The following is a 17185-nucleotide window of genomic DNA, read 5'->3' on the forward strand; positions in this document are numbered from 1 at the left end:
CTCAGTCACTCCAGATGTGCACATTGCCTTTGTATTGTACTTTGTCTTCAGTTATTGAGTGGGGCTGTTTTGTACCACTGGCTGTTTCAACAATTTCAGCTGAGCCAGTAAGGAGTCATTTTCAGTTTGAAGCCATCTTTATTGTTCTGTATGCCATGGTCCACCGGTGTGACGTGTTTGGTTAAACATTCTGTCACATTCACCACAGGACACCTCTAAAGACAATTGGCATAGATGCGTTTGCTAACCTCCTTTTCCACAAATAGGTATATAATAAAAAATGTATCTCATTGAATCTCTTCTTTTTCCATTCTGTTTTTAGTAGCTGGTGTTTTTTTAAAAAAAATGTATAAAAAAAAAAAAAAAAAAAAAAATTTCCCCCCTATATTTTTTAATTTAAGAAAGGACCTATGGGGAACAATGCATATTAATGAACATTAAAACAAATGTAAATATGCCAAATTATAGCCTTAGGCTAATTTCCATCTGCAGACCCCCTGGCAGGTTTACTTTTTGTACAATATTTTTCCATGCGTCTGTGCAAAATTCCTTGTCTTCTGATCTGTTCTCTGGAATTGTGGTAATTTTCTTGTTTGCATATTTTGGGTCTGAACAAAGTGTTAAAATGTCTGAACAAAGAAGTTTGTCTGTTTTTTATTTTATTTATTAGAAGATCATGTCAAATTTTGTCATGTTTGAAGCTGCCACACCAAAATCAGCTGATTGAATGATTTTGTGATCAGCTGAATGAAAGAAAATCTTTATTTGACCCGCATTGTTGAAATATGCGTCACGCTGACTCTTCACTCTGTTTGGTTGATTGTGCTTTGCCGTTGGTGGCGGAAGATCTTTTGTGACTCAGATAAGGGCGGTTGCAGTGAGTCTATTCAGCCGAAGACGATCTTACCCAAAACAGCCTCTGCAATTGTCTGGGCTCTGCCCTACAGGCAAATTCATGCAAATGACTTCTGAAAAACATATGACCAGCTGTGTGTGTGTGTGTGTGTGTTTGTCAAACTGACTGCTAGTACCTCAGGCAAACATGCACACAAAGCACACTTGTGTCAGTGATCCTGAAGTGACATGTTTCTTAATAGAAATTATGATGTGAATTGACCCTTGTCTCTTTTATTACTCAACCGGTTATACTTAAGGCATGTTTTAAATTTTACTATGCAAATATTTTTTCTAAATGTTCGTTGAGTGCACTTCTCTTCATGTTATGTAAGTGGATCACTTTGCTTTCAGATGTTTGGTTTTCATGAAGCACTGATTTATCCAGCTGGGGTGTGACAGTGCTGGGTGGTATGACCAAAAATTGATATCAGTTTTTTTTTCCTATAATAAAATAAAATAAAAGTGCTGTATACCACAAACTCAATTTGCTCCTGACACACGAACCAGTGACAGACTGGCTGAGGATTCTGTGCATTTGCCGCCTGTCAGCGCTCGCGAGTGTGCAGATCTGTTCTATAGGCTTAATGCCCTTGAACAATCATAATCAAATACACACATGATTAGGCCTAAATGTCCGTCTTGGAGCTGTCTTGAGTGAATAGGTTTGGGATGTGTGACAGTAGGCTATTGGGTGTGTGTATTAGGCCCTGCAGGCAGTAATCTATAAAAGTGAAAGCAACCTATATAGCAGCCTAGGCTACCTCAACCACTGAAAAAAAAAAAAAAAAAAAAAACAGTAGCCTGACTTAAACAATATATATATATTTTAAAACTACTTTAAAAAACACTTTACCTGTATCTTTTTTATATTAATTTGTCCTTGTAGCAATTGTTTATTAGTTATTATTTTATTACTGGCTGTTTACTTGATTGATTAATTATTTGAGAACTTTTTATATTGGGCAATTGCTTATTGCTGTATTTACTTTTCCCAGATATTTCCCACCCTAAGCGATCATGTTATTAAAGCTATAGTACATCACTCCGCTAGCCTTTTTTGTAAGATATCAAAATAAAGATTTGTGCATTTTGTTTGTTCTATTTATGTGTATGACTATTGTGCATCTAACATAATACATAATATGGTATATGTGGTACATTAATTATGAAAAAAAAGAAGCAATTTTGTTTGCAAATTTCTGGAAATTACCATCACAAAATCAGTCATATTGATCGCAAAAATCACAAAAAAATATTGCACAATCCTGGAGGGACTGATTAAAGGTCTTAGGGTGAACAATTAATCTATTCAAGTTAATACACAGAAAAAATAAATAAATAAATGTTATTATTTTATATCATAATACTACATTGTAGTCAATAGGAATTTCATGTTTTGTTCTATTATAGTGCCACCAAGAGGCACAATCCCACCATTGTTTTTATGTGTCATTGGAGTGAGCAATGTGTCGATTTTGATGACGAGAAGAGAGAAATCAAATGTACTAAGTCTCATTTCTCTTTTATAAATGGTTCAAAAGTTATAACCGTTTAAATGTTTTATTTTTGAACTGGTGGTGGCACTATGGAGTTTGTCTTAGAGACTCCAAACTTGGTCCATTTACTATTGACGAACATCTCTACAATTGTGCCAACTTTCATAATTTTTCTACTTACGGTTCATAGGGCTGCCATTGACTCCCATAAGGGAGGAAGAAGAAAAATAATATAGGAAACTAACAGATACAATAGGGGCTACTCCCCTTCGGGGGTTTAAAAAACAAAAAAACAAAAAATTGTGTACTGTGCTTATTAATTGAGATTTCTTACAGCTCTTACAGGTAGTTGGCCTTGTCTGTTTCGTTGCTTCTATTGCTCTCCCCTTTTTTGTAAGTCGCTTTGGATAAAAGTGTCTGCTAAATGATTAAATGTAAATGTAAATGTAAATGCCCCTAATAATAATTTAAAAAAATTCTATCGCGCTTTTCTTTAAACTCAAAGCGCTATAACATTATACAATAAAGAATAATAACAATAAAATAGAATAAAATAGTCACATTTAGCATAACACATAATGAGCTCTAAAAAGTGTGTCTTTAAACAGTTCTTTAAACAGTCTAATGTTGTAGAGTCTCTAATTTCCGGTCGTAGAGCATTCCATAGACGTGGTGCTGAGACCGAGAATGCTTGACCACCTTTGGAATTTAGATTATGTCGGGGCTGCTAGAGGATGCATGACCTGGAAGATCGTGCAGGTGTGAGCGGTGACCAAACTACACACTGTAAAAAAATATTTAGAAAAAGTTACCTGGTTGCCTTAATTTTGAGTTCATTGAAAATAAAATTTTGAGTTAATACAATGAACATTTTTTGAGATTCGACAACCTTTATTAAAAGATTATTAAAATATTTTGTAAGTATATTGGGTAATAATGTGTGTGTTATTTCTGATGACACAGTGAAACATGCCAATTTGTGCTATTTTCATGATTTATCAAATTTTTTATGTGGTTCAGATACAAAAATATTTTGAGTTTCTATTTATTTAACTAATTTCCTTCATTGTATCAACTCAGATTTTTAATTTCAATAAACTCAAAATTTTAAGGCAACCAGGTTACTTTCTTTTTTAAGTTAAACCAACAAAAACCACCACACATTTTTTACAGTGCAGAGATAAGAAGGGGCCGTTCCATGAATGGCTTTTTAATTTGATACACGCTTGCATCGGCAGCCAATGCAAATGAAAGAGTACAGGAGAAATATGTTGATAAGTATTTGTGTGTCAATACGGCAGCTGAATTTTGTATATATTGTAATTTTTTGATGGTCCGATTTGGAAGACCTGAATAGAGCGCATTTCAGAAATCAAGCCTCGATGTAATTAAGGCGTGACTAAGCCTTTCTGCATCTGTCCTCGATCGAATAGAAATGCTCGTAATCTAGCGATATTTCTAAGATGGAAAAGTTACGTTTTTGAGACATTTTTAATATGAGTGTCGAACCTAAGTTCAGTGTCAAAAATAACTCGAAGATTGCGCACTGGAAAAGAGGGTGTAACAAAGTCATTGACAGAAATCAGTTCTGGAATATTTAGTTTAAGGAAAGATGTTGATATACCGATGAAAAGAAGTTCTGTCTTAGCCTGGTTAAGTTTAAGAAAATTGGCTTGCATCCAGGTTTTTATCTCATCCAAGCAGTTACTAAGGGCTGTGACCGCAAGGTTTGGGTTAAGGTGCATGCTGATGTCAATCTGTGTGTCATCAGCATAAAAAATGAAATCCTAACCCAAACTTACAAATTATGTTGCCCAGAGGCAACATATAGATGCTAAATAAGATGGGACCAAGCACAGACCCTTGTGGGGCACCCTGCTGAACTAATGTTGGTCAAGATTTGTTTTCCCCCAAAGACAAACTGAAATCGATTTGTGAGATACGATGTAAACAATTCTAATACAGTACCAGAGATTCCTAACCATATAGACAGTCTTTCAAGAAGGACAGCATGAGATATTGTATCAAATGCAGCAGTGATGTCTAACAATTCTAAGATACTACAGGCATCCAAATCAGTCGAGATAAGAAGATCATTTGTGACCCAGACTTGAGCAGTCTCAGTATCTCAGTATCAGCCTGATCTAAATCGTGACTGAATGGTTCTAGGAGATTGTTGATGGGCAGGTATTGCTGTAGCTGGCCAGCTACAACTCGTTCCAAGACCTTAGCTAAAAGCGGTAGATGGGCAATAGGCCTATAGTTAGACAAGTCATCCACATCACAACCAGTCTTTTTAGGGACTGGTGTGATGGCAGCTAACTTAAGGGCCGAAGGAAACTGACCAGTTAATAAAGAGTGATTAATAATACCAGTGATAGAAGGGCAAACTAGTGTTAAACACTTAAAAAATCTCTGTAGGTATGGGATCAAGAGAGCATGTAGATTAATTTATAGACATGACCAGTTTTGAAATATTGTCTGTGATAACAGTGACAAAATTAGAGAAAGTAGAAGATAAATGCGTAGGACGGATCTTGTTAGATAGACGAGGGGGATCATTCAAGCCATTGAGCTATGGATATCTTGAACTTTCTTTGTAAAGTATTTATGAAATTTGTTACACATCTCAGTAGAGGATAAAATGTTTTGGTTTTGAGGTTTAAGAAGTTTGTTATTTGTTTTAAACATCAGGTAAATTAACAAGTTAATAAATTGTGATCTCTGAAGTGTAGCTCATCGTTTCTAAGTTGGTCTATATCTGAGCGATTCCACAGTTTCTGTCCACAAGGGGTGTAATAAACAAAATAGATCGAATAATACCCAGATGTTGTCATTTTTTCATTTTTTCCCCACTATTTTGTTTAAGATAGATGTAAGAAATAATAAAGTTCATTTTATCACACTAAGCCTTGGCATTATCATGTAATGAGACTTTTTTTTTTGATTTCCGTCCCCAGAAGTTGCGGATGTCAGGGACATCTGGATTTTTCCTAAGTCATTTCTTTCATTTCCTTTAATAAAATCCTGAATTTTGGTGCATAACATTTATTTTGGTGTGTCTTCTACAAAATACTACTACTAACACTGCAAGTATAATTCCCTTAATCCACCACGATGCAATGGAAACTTTCTGTCCAAGCAGTTACGAACGTTAAACTATGATTCTAAAGAAAATTATAAAGATAATTTTTTCATGTAATTATATGAGTAGCAAAACGATAAAAACATCTTGTGTGGGTTAAATTATCATATGCGTGGCTATATGATAAATTGTTAATAAATTGGGATAAAACGGGCAGAGATTTTCTGTCCAAGAATCTTAACGCTCGTACATTTTATTCTGATGCTGGATTTCTGTCTTTTAACATCTCAACGGTTCTCATGTGAGATATAATATTGCCTAGGTCATGCTTGTTCTGCACGGAGAACAACAGGATTTCACGGATTTCGACAAATGTGGGAAAGTTTGTGGCTTCTGTCCAAAAGTTTACAAACATTAAAATGATACTAACATGGTAAACTTTGGTTAAGTAAACATTAAATAGGATCATTGTGGTGAGAAAGGATAAAAGAGTGTGCTAGTCAGATGATTGCTAGTGGTTACGGACCGAGAGGGGCGTTGTGTTCATCGTGAAAGAGCATGCATGCATAGTGGTTGTATACATTTTGACAGATTCTGCACATCTTGTACAGAAATTAGACGGAAATTTTTAGTCTGTCCAACTTCGAACGTTGTTTTCTGAGTATTTTTGACTTAATAAGCTGTTCATGAAAGTGAACAGCGTCAATGAATTTGCTCACTTTTTCCCGTGTTTTTTTTTTCTTGGTCCAATGTTCGTAAGAATATATCTTAGGCTGCTGAAGGTAACACGTTAATAGTGCGTTAACACAATCTCACTTATTCCATTAGAATAAACGGTCAGCGTTTATCGCATAGATTTGTAAACAACTGGGCTATAATGTTAAAAAAACGTGATTTTCCGCCAAAAAAACTGACGGCACACAATAAAGCTAGTTTAAACATTAGCTTTGTGGTAAAATGAAGCTCCACAGCTTGTTAAGTGTACCTTCATCATGTCCAAGTTATGTAGTCCACAGGCGATGCGCGAGGTTACTTTCATTTTCACCGGAGCTCCGTTTGATGGCAGCTAGACCGTACTGTGAATTTGTGCTCATTTCCTTGCCTGTATTGGTCGATTAGCCATGTGATTCAAGTGAAGCCGACAGACACAGCTCAGCAATAGCCTATAGTCTTGTGTATTATTTCTCCAAATCATATTTAGCACATCATGCCTAATAAATGTCTTAAGTAGCCTATTCATTATTTTAAAAGGCAGGCCTAATACTATGTAGGCCACCATTCATGCAGCAGCATATTCTGTAAATCAGGCTATGTAAATTGCAGCCTATCATAGAGAAGATGACATCCTTATCTTTAGGGATGCACGATATTGGATTTTTGTCGATATCCGATATGCCGATATTTTTCAGCTCATTTTGGCCGATGCCGATACCGATGCCGATATATGTTTATTTTTTCCCTATGTTTGGAAACAACACCATTTTGAGCAAAAAATATTTTTTTTTCATTCTGGTTTCAGATTTCTGAGGTATCCTTACTAAAAGGATTCTTGTTGAAGATAAATAAATGTTAATAAAATTCTTTTTATGATAAGAGTATATTAAAAGCTCTGAAAATAACAATAATAAAGTCAGTAATTTTTCACCCCAGATGCAGCTGTAACCTAAATATTGTATTTTTGGATTTAACATTTGTGCACATGAAGTGGGGGTGGCATGACATCCATTGATGCTGTCTTTTAATTCTACAATTATTGTAGAGCTCCTTGGATTATTTTTCATCATCCATTTCGTAAAATTTGATTACAGATTAATACACTGTATATAAAAGTATTTAATTTACAAGTGTCATGCTTGTGATTTATGACATCACTACTGATTTGTTTATTCAGAACAAGAAGTAACTTAAATTTATTTGTGTATTCTACTTTTCATTGTATTACTGTAACAACAGCGCCCCCACTACATGTATAAATATATAGCGGTCTAGCTGGAGGGCACTAGGACCTGGAGGAGCTTCTGCTGCTATGGAGGCTGCCGCACGCGCTAGAGAGTGGGGAGACGCGATTGGGCTTGTTTTGGGCTAGTTTTGTTGTGAAAACGTGGCAAATCTGCTGCTGACGGTCACGTCCTTCTGTACGTGCATTCAGAAATTCAAGGCAGCATTTAAAAACAGTCAGTATAAATCACTGTACATGCAATGTATTTTCTTGTTTTCACTTGAAGAATGACTGCAGTGCTGACATGGTCTTATCGCTGTAGCACTCCTTGCACACGTGAGTTATTGCAGGAGCATATCAACACGTTATCATATCGGCAAGGCATATCGGCATAATGTTTTCATATCGGCCGATGCCGATTTTTATATTTTAAGCGTTTATCGGCCGATTCCGATGTTGTCCCGATAATATCGTGCATCCCTACTTATCTTGTAATTGACATGAACATAGAGACTAACAGTCATCATTTATATTTCAGATTCTTAATTTTAAGAAGTATATTCAAGAAATGAAACGGCTATTCTGTAAATTAGGTTTGCTGTGGTGTTCAGATCATATAATTAAACATATAATTATAAATGTAAAGTGTCTAAATCATAACTATATATACACAGTGTATACATACATACATACATACATACATACATACATACATACATACATACTCAGCAAAAAAAGAAACGTCCTCTGACTTTAAACTGTTTTTACTTTCAGTAACCTTAATGCGTGTAAATATTTGTATGAGCACTAAAAGAGTCAACACCATAAGACATAAACTAAAAATGTTTCTCAGACATGTGACTAACAGAAATAGAATAATGTGTCCCTGAATGAAGGGAGGCTCAAAATTGAAAGTACCAGTCAGTGTCTGGTGTAGCCACCAGCTGCTTTAAGTACTGCAGTGCATATCCTCTTCATGGACTGGACCAGATTTGCCAATTCTTGCAGTGAGATGTTACCCCAATCTTCCCATCAATTTTACATCAACTCAACTTTGATAAAGGTTTACTAGTTTTCCATTGCCAGACTTATCCTGCCTTTCACACAGATGTACCCCAGGTTTTTTTTTTTTTTTTTTTTTTACCTGAGGACAATGGCTTTCTCCATGAAAATTGATTTTGCAGGCTGTTGTCCTTGCAGTTAGGCCTTAACTGTGGAATCGCCCATCTGTACTAACTGTGCAGACGAAGTCCAGTGTGTGGCCAGATTTATGTGTGGGGAAATCAACATGCTGATTAAAGTTAAAACAGTCCAATATATACATGAGATTTGCTGTTTGAGAACAGTCTGGGTTGTCAACATATTTATGTCTCCTATTAGCAAAATATCTGGACAATTTAGCTTAGCAGGGTCAGTAGTTCAGCAAGTTCAGAAAAAAGACAGAAGTTATCTTAGGAGTAGTGTTGTAGTACTCGAGATCGGTCTTGGTCAAACAAAAGAAACATCAAGATATGAGATCATACATAATATGAGATATCAACATAAGATAAGCAAAAATTACTGTTTCGTTGCATTTTTAAAATTTATTGTCAGTATTACGCTCGCAGATCACGTGAATAGGCTTCTTTTACTGTGTGTGTGTGTGTGTGTGTGTGTGTGTGTGTGTGTGTGTGTGTGTGTGTGTGAGACCAGGTCTGTCGGCCACCACCGAAGACCATTTTTGACCCAGGAAAAACCCTGCATGTGAGATATTTGTTAAATCAAACTGTAGTTAATCAAAATAAAATGCAAGTACAGGGTTTCTTTTCCTTGCTGTTGCACAATAAAGCTGCACTGTTTAGAATTGGTCAACTAAATAAAACAGCAGTGTGCCAAATGCATAGCTAGGAGTAGTTGTGAGAGCAGGTGCCACGTAAATTAATATTTATTACGATACATTTGTATTTCTGCACGCGACTGTGCAATCTCTGTTGGCTCTGCCCTGGTACGGGTTGTGTCAAGCCATTTATTAGTCTGGCTGTTTGATGAGAATGAGATTAAATGTAGTTGCAATAAACTCTGTTAATAATCTTTACAAATCTAGGCTATCAGCTGAAAGAGGCGTTTTGTTCCGCCCATGTTGAGGTCGAATATTCAAGCTGTTTATCCATTTTGTTTTTTTATTGTTTTTCCATTTGGCGGATTACACTGTAAAAAATAAATAAAAAAAATTCTAGTGCTTTCAACTAATTATTATTTAGTAACTAGTTCCACAGATTTTTTATGTTCACTCAATTTAGTTCTAAAAATTGTTACCTGAATTAATATTTTTTAATTGGTTCAAACTTGACTTCAACATTAAAATGTACGTTTGCTCAATTATTTTTTAAAGTTAATTGAATTAATAATTTTTAGTTGGCTCAAACTTGACTTCAACTTTAAAATTACTCAACCTGTTTTTATAATTAATTCAACTAAAACATTTTAATTAGGGGTTTCATTTTTAAATGGTTTTAATTGTTGCCAGAAATTGCAGTGGAACTCGTTACAACATGTTATAGAAAGGATGAAAACACATTGTATCATCTGCATTTATAACATTTGTCAAAGAAACAATACATTTTCATAAGAATTCATTTCAAATTTCTTTAAATAATAAAAAAAAATGACCAAAGCCCTTGTCACTTTCCTTTAAGGTCTTTAATGCACCTTTAGTTTTGAAAATACACACACACTCAAAGTAGATACAGTGGAGCATTCTTGCTACTTGCCAGTCTTTCAGCGGGTAAAGGGATAGTTCACCAAAAATGCAAATTCTGTCATCATTTATTCACCCTCATGTTGTTCAAATCCTGTATAATTTTCTTTGTTCTGCTGAACACATAAGATATTTGGAAGAATGTTTGTAACAAAGCAGCAACCATTTACTACCATGGTATTTCCCCCCCTACTATGGTAGTGAATGGTTGGTCTATCTGCTTGGTTACAAACATTCTTTACGAATATCTTATTTTGTGTTCAGCAGAACAAAGAAACTCATATAGGTTTTGAACAACATGAGGGTAAATGACAATTTTCATTTTTGGGTGAACTATCCCTTTAAGAAGAACTGACTGGCTAGGATGAGAAACTTTGCAACGACAACGCATCAATGGATATCTCGGTCACACCCTGTTGGAGAATGAAAGAGACAAATTTATTTTCTTTATACATGCATATTCTTTATACATTTTATCAATATTAAGAATTTACTTGCATGTGTGATTAAACTAAAGTTGCAAACTAAAGTAGTTTTTTTTTTTTTACCCTATATTGCAACTTAGGCCTACATGGCTTGCTTTCTTTCTCTTACGCTGTTTAGAATTCGTCCCACTTGTGAGAATGATGAAATGAGCTCAACTTTTATCATAACCACGAATACTATGTTGTTCCCTTAACTTTACGGGACAATTTCAAAAGTTGGAACACGAAAAAAATCACGTTCAACACAACCACATAACCCTAAATAGCATACATTATTTAGCCTACATTAAGTTACACGTTTGACATGTTTCAGTACATTTGCTCGTATAAAAATCACAACAGCACCTTGGCCATAGCTAATGAGAGAAAGTTTGTCTGACACAATAGCACACAGCACGCTGAGAGATTAAATCTAAAATACATTATATAGAATTATAGTTTAAAACAAAATTATGTATTATTAATTAAACATGGTTGAAGACCACATTAACGTAACGTAAATCATTTATTCAATGATGAGTGAACTTGACGTAGACATCACTTAGGCCTAAATAATCCCTATTTCCCTTGGATATATGTACTGCTAATTTGCTTCTTACTTCACTTCTAACGTTCATAAATATCCACACAAGCCTAATATGTTCAACATATTTGTCTGCAATTTAATCATTATCACTTACCTGACGCGTGAACTGCACACTCTAAATTGCTGCTGCTGCTGCTGCCTCTGGTGAAAAACTTGCGAAGTCCTTTGGTCTCAATACTTCCGCGAAATCAAACAAGTACCCCAGAGATCCTTCCGTGAAAAACGAGCAATACAGATCCTTCCACCTAGTCAAACAAGCTCTTGTACGTATTCATTAAAATTAGGCAGATTAAATGCCACAATTAACTACATATGTTCATGAATTATGTATATTAAATGTTATATGTAAGTGTTGTTGGATCCATATCTTCTCATTATAATGCAGATAAAACATCGAAAATACATCTAATTTCACAAATATTGTTCTGAAATAGGCTATTATCAAATGTTTCTAACAGCCTATTTCAACAGCACAAACAAAAATCTATTTACCATAGTAAAATATTGTGTGTAAAATACTGTGTTGGCCATAGCCTACTTTTATAAAATATTGACTAGATTTGCGTTTTTTAGTCCAGTCAACATTTGCAATTCTAAATGTTAACTGGATTTGAAAATATCAATTCATTTAACGTTTTTCAAATATTTTTCTGCAGACTTAATATAATATGTCTAGCACACGTAAGAAAATTAGTTCAACATGTATTTTTTTGCTCTTCCAACATTTTATTAATTGGAGTTTTTAGAGTGTAGAATAAAGTGTAATTCAAATAAAAATATTAAACAAACGACTCCAGATTTGTTTATTTATTCTTAAAGGGAGGGTCGAACATGTGATAAATTAATGCTTTCTTCATTTTTCCATTTAGAAGACAAAAAAAAAAAAAAAAACAATGGAAAGAAAATGGAAAACCTTTTTTTTCGCATCACGTTGCATCTGACTGTATTACTGTTAGTGCTTTTTTTTGTCATGTTTGGATCTCAATAGCCTTGTCTTCATTCACATTAATTTTATGAAAAATAACCACATCTCCAGTTTGAACAACATGAGAACAACCTATGAATAATGTTTTTTTGAGGATTTTTTTTTCCTTTATTGATATAAAGGTTCACAATTATAAAGAACTCATAACTCCTTTACAAAAATATCCTTAGAATATCCACCAGTAAACTAAGCAAACACAACACAGAATGAGATGAAAGAAATCATTAATTGGGCACCACAGTGTGATTTCAGTTGTTAAAATAAAATCTACTTAAAGAACTCATAAAACTAAAGATATAAACTTTCTTTCGAAAGACAGTAATTCAGTCATGTCCTCCTTTACTATTCCCTTACCACCTGCTGTGTGAGAGGTCAGGGAGCAGAGTGCCGCATTCACTTCTCCAAACCATTGCGTTTACTCATGGTACACCTGATCCATGTGGGGGAAAAAAAGTAAAAGAAATGGCACAGATACTCAAATGCAGGACCCGGAATGTTTTTGCAGATGAGGCTCCATAGCTCAGATGCGTCATCCAGCATTCGGCTCTTCGGTACTATAGTGGGAAAAAAACACTCATATACAAACACTACTAAGTTTCTTATGATCATGGGAAACCTGGAAGTATTCTACAGATTAAATAGAATATAGAAAATATAATAAATGTCTACATCCTTCTAGTTTTGCTCTGCTCTGCAGTCATGGCTGGACTGGGGCTAAAATTCGACCCTCATTCAAGTTTGTAATGTCATTAGGGTGAGTAAATGATGACATTTTGGGATGAACTATCAAAGAATAACTTCAGCCTGTCAATACATAACACAAACCAGTGGACCGCTGTCCTTGCATGAAGAGCCAGTCCTTAGCAAAAACAAAACAAAAAACATTATGACACTGGGAAAATGCCTGGCATGCCAGATTACCAATGTAGCCATGTCTGCAGTGCTTTATCATATGCATAATTGTTTTAATCTTTTCTAAAGATTGCAACCTGACATACAAATGGAAATTCGAGGATGGATACCCGACCCGAGCCCGACGGGTTCCGACGGTACCCGACGGGTCGGGCCGGGTTCGGACAGATATTTAGAAATGACGTTCGGGTCGGGCTCGGTCACGTCAGCGCGATAAGGCATTGAACCTTTTAAATTTAAAACTGCTTATTATGCAAGTAGCCAATGGGCCTGTTAAACTTGATGCAATGGTTTGTTTCTGTGACTAAAATAAATGTAAAATATTACCCTAACATCCGTCTTCCAGCATGCAGAAATTTATGTCGCCGTGACAACAACGCGCAACACGTGCGTGCATATTGCCCGCGGCATCCTCGTCATTCCAGTGAGCGCAACTTCAGCGCTGCTGGCAGCAGGACAGCCTTGAAGCCATCCACAGTTGATGCAATCCTTTTTCTGCATAAAACCTCGATTAGCCTAAACTTTGATGGATAGATTATGTAAATAGATCCCATGTTGCAGTTTAGGAACCATACAGTTTGAGAAAATTGGTAAGATGACTTTCATTTCAATAAGCATGTCAATTGTGTTACGTTAATGTTTTGTTCTGTTAGCTTGGGCCATTTTTAGCAGACCTTTGTTCATTTAATTTCAGTTGGCTATTTGATTGGGCTCTGTGTGAGGTTTGATGCCCCATGCGCGTGCTGATGCGCTCGTCTGTAACGTTAAACATTTCAGAATGCCTTCCTTACAGTTGCTTAATAAAAGCGGACTTTCCACACAAACAAACGTGCGTGTCATTAGTATATGAGGGGGAAAAAAATAGATTTTAACTGTCGGGCTCGGGTCGGGCTCGGACATAAATATTTTAATGCCTGTCGGGCTCGGGTCGGGTTCGGTTACTGGTCTGTCGGACGCGGGTCGGGCTCGGACAGAAAAATGCGGCCCGATCCGCACTCTAATGGAAATATGGCAGTCTCCATAAAATGATTAAAACTATACAATAACTCAGAATGAAAATCATAGAAAAAAGATGGAAACTTAAACAAATATGCTTTTAGCATATTGGGTTCAATCAGTGATTCCCTTTCTCTGTAATGACTCTCATTTTTACATTTATTAAAAATTAAATAACCTACATTACGAAAGTAAGACTAAACTAGGCACAATACCAGTTTGAAGTCTTTTTTTTTTTTTTTTACATTTCAAATTTTAAATAAAGTATCTTGAAAATAGATAGGCATTTGAATGTAGTGATCATGTAGATAATTTACTGTGATGTGCAGTTTTAGCAACACTCTTCTGATGTGCATCTTAATCACAGGCAGCTGCAAATCTGACAAAGTCTCATATTTGGTTATGGCTGTGTGAATAGTTTTGGCTGGTCATCGTGGCGGGAATCTTCATGTGTCAACTTAACTCTCTGTTTCACCAGAAAATCCATCTGATGCTGATCTGTGGTTACTGAACAGTTGCACAGTCAAAAATCCTGCAGAAGACCACTTCAGAAACTCCATAAAGTAAGTTTCTTTAACGCATAGTCCCTGCATGGAAGTTTTGTATGTGGGTAACGTGAATTTCTGTGACTTAAAGACCATTTCTTTATAAACACTTTTTCCCCCCTCTGGTCCAATATCTATATGATTGTAAAAAAAAAAGACCAGGTGTAAATACCTTTCAAAATTCTTTTAAATCCATTCTCTCAAACAAACCAATTCAGAAGGTGCAGATCTGGGATTGTCTGGCTATCTTTTTTTTTTTTTAGATCAAATAACTTACACAATTGGATAGTCCTTTAACCAATCTAATATTGTTTTTAATGTTGCAAAAAAGCCAATTGCACAATGCAAAGTTTCAGAAGTGACATAGTGAAACCGTAATGCATTGAAGCAACTTAAAGGCAGAGAGGCAGACTAATAGATTAACAGAAAAAAAAAAAATATTTGTTGCAAAATATTTTTAAATTCTAAATCTTAGATGTCTTGCTGTACATATCTGCACTTATGTAATATCAGTCAATCAATCAATCAATCAATCAATCAATCAATCAATCAATCAATCAATCAATCAATCAACTTTATTTATATAGTGCTTTGACAATGACGATTGTTTAAAAGCAGTTTCACAGGAGAATAAATATGAGGAAGCACAAAGGTCAAATTCCCTTAATCGTTCATCTCAATGAGTAAAGCCAAAGAATATAGTTTTGATGAGCAAAAAAGTTTGCTGAGCTTCACAAAATAAAAAAAAAAGTGGCTGTAGGAAAATAGCTAAAGCATTGAAAATGCCAATTTCCTCCATTAGGGCAATAATTAAAAAGTTTCAATCAACTAAAAATGTTACGAATTTGCCTGGAAGAGGATGTGTGTCTATATCATCCTAATGCACGGCCAGGAGGAAATTTTGAGTGGCCAAAGACTCTCCATGGATCACAGATGGATAATTACGGAGATTAGTTGAGTTATGAGTCAGAAAGCCTTTTTTTTTTTTTTTTTTTTTTTTCAAACAACCCGTACATCACCACATGTTGTTTGGGAGGGATTCAAGAAAAATCCTCACTCATCCAGAAACAAACTCCAGCATATTCAGTGGTCAGACATGACTGAAAATTTAAAAGGGACCTGGTTTCTCTGGTCAGATGAAACTATAAAAATAGCTTTTTGGCCGCAAATCCACCATATGTGTTTGGTGCATCGTTTTGGTATAATTTATTTTAGCAAATACCAGCAGATCAAAAATTGAAACCTGACGGCCTCTGCTAGAAAATCTAATAATGGGCTGTAGTTGGACCTTCCATCAGGACAACAATCCAAAACAAACATCAAAATAAACAGAGATTGTGTTGCTGTGTACAAAATGCAGCTTCTGCCATGACTATCCCAGTCCCCTGACCTGAACCTTATAGAAAATCAGTGGAGTGAACTGAAGAGAAGAAGCACCAACATAGATCTAGGAATCTGGAGAGATTCAGTACGGAGGAATGGTCTCTGATCTCTTGTCAGGTGTTCTCCAAACTCATCAGGCATTTTAGGAGAAGATTCAGAGCTGTTATCTTAGCCAAATGAGGTTGCAAAAAGTATTTAATGAAAGGATGCCAATAATTGTGACCAACATATTTTGGAGAGAAGCCTTTTAAACCTTTTACTTCAATGAAAGGTTACATTTTTGGAGAACAAAAGGATAAACAAATCAGATTTATTTTTTACAGCCAAATTTTATATATAATAATAACACATTTTATTTATAATGCACTTTATATTTAACAAAATCTCAAAGAACAAGAGAATTAAAAACAATCAACAACAATACATAAATAAGTAAATGAATAAAATAAAATAAATAAAACAATATAGAAGAAAAACAATAAAGAAGTAACAAGTCAATTAAAAGCTCTGCTAAAAAGGTGGGTTTTAAGACCACGCTTAAAAGCATTAACAGTCACTATATATAGTGAAATCTGGTGGGACTATATGAAGAAGTGCAAGTTTACTAATACTTTGTTCAATTTGAATAAAATGATTTTCTTTGCAAGTCATTTTCTGCATTTTCTTTGTAAGATTTTTTATTTTATTTCGCTGTGTGTGTGTGTGTGTGTGTGTGTGTGTGTGTGTGTGTGTGTGTTTCACCAAGTCAAGTTTAAGACTTTTTAAGACCATTATGAATTCAATTTAACATAATGGTCTTTAAAAGTCTTAAATTTGTCTTGGTGTAACATGCAAACGCACGCACACATTGTCTGATTTGTCAGTGCCACATAATTTTTGCCATTGTCTTCATCATTGTCTCTTGAAATAGAAATTAACTAAAATAAAAATAAAATAAAAAAAGCTCAGTCATCTTAATAATAAATATGCAAATATTATTGAAATTAGTCAGGGAAGAATGAGCCCTTTTCAAAACCACACAGTTCTCTAAGAAAAAAAAAAGGAAAGATTTTCATAAGAGAGGGAGATTTGAGAGAGCCATTGCTATAATGTTAATGCAATTACAGCTGCATTGAGCTGTGCGTCAGGTTTCAGCACTG

The 17185-nt window shown here is 35.1% G+C and overlaps 1 protein-coding gene across 1 annotated transcript in view; it reads left to right on the forward strand.

Moving 5' to 3' along the window:
- Positions 1-17185, forward strand: part of cdkal1 (CDK5 regulatory subunit associated protein 1-like 1) — a 394373-nt gene that overhangs the window by 85353 nt on the left and 291835 nt on the right. Inside the window, exon 4 of the mRNA XM_067449825.1 lies at positions 14597-14681. Coding sequence (XP_067305926.1) covers positions 14597-14681 — 85 coding nt within the window. The remainder of the gene's footprint in view (positions 1-14596; positions 14682-17185) is intronic.

Source organism: Pseudorasbora parva, chromosome 7, assembly GCF_024679245.1.
Source record: "Pseudorasbora parva isolate DD20220531a chromosome 7, ASM2467924v1, whole genome shotgun sequence".
NCBI lineage: Eukaryota > Metazoa > Chordata > Actinopteri > Cypriniformes > Gobionidae > Pseudorasbora > Pseudorasbora parva.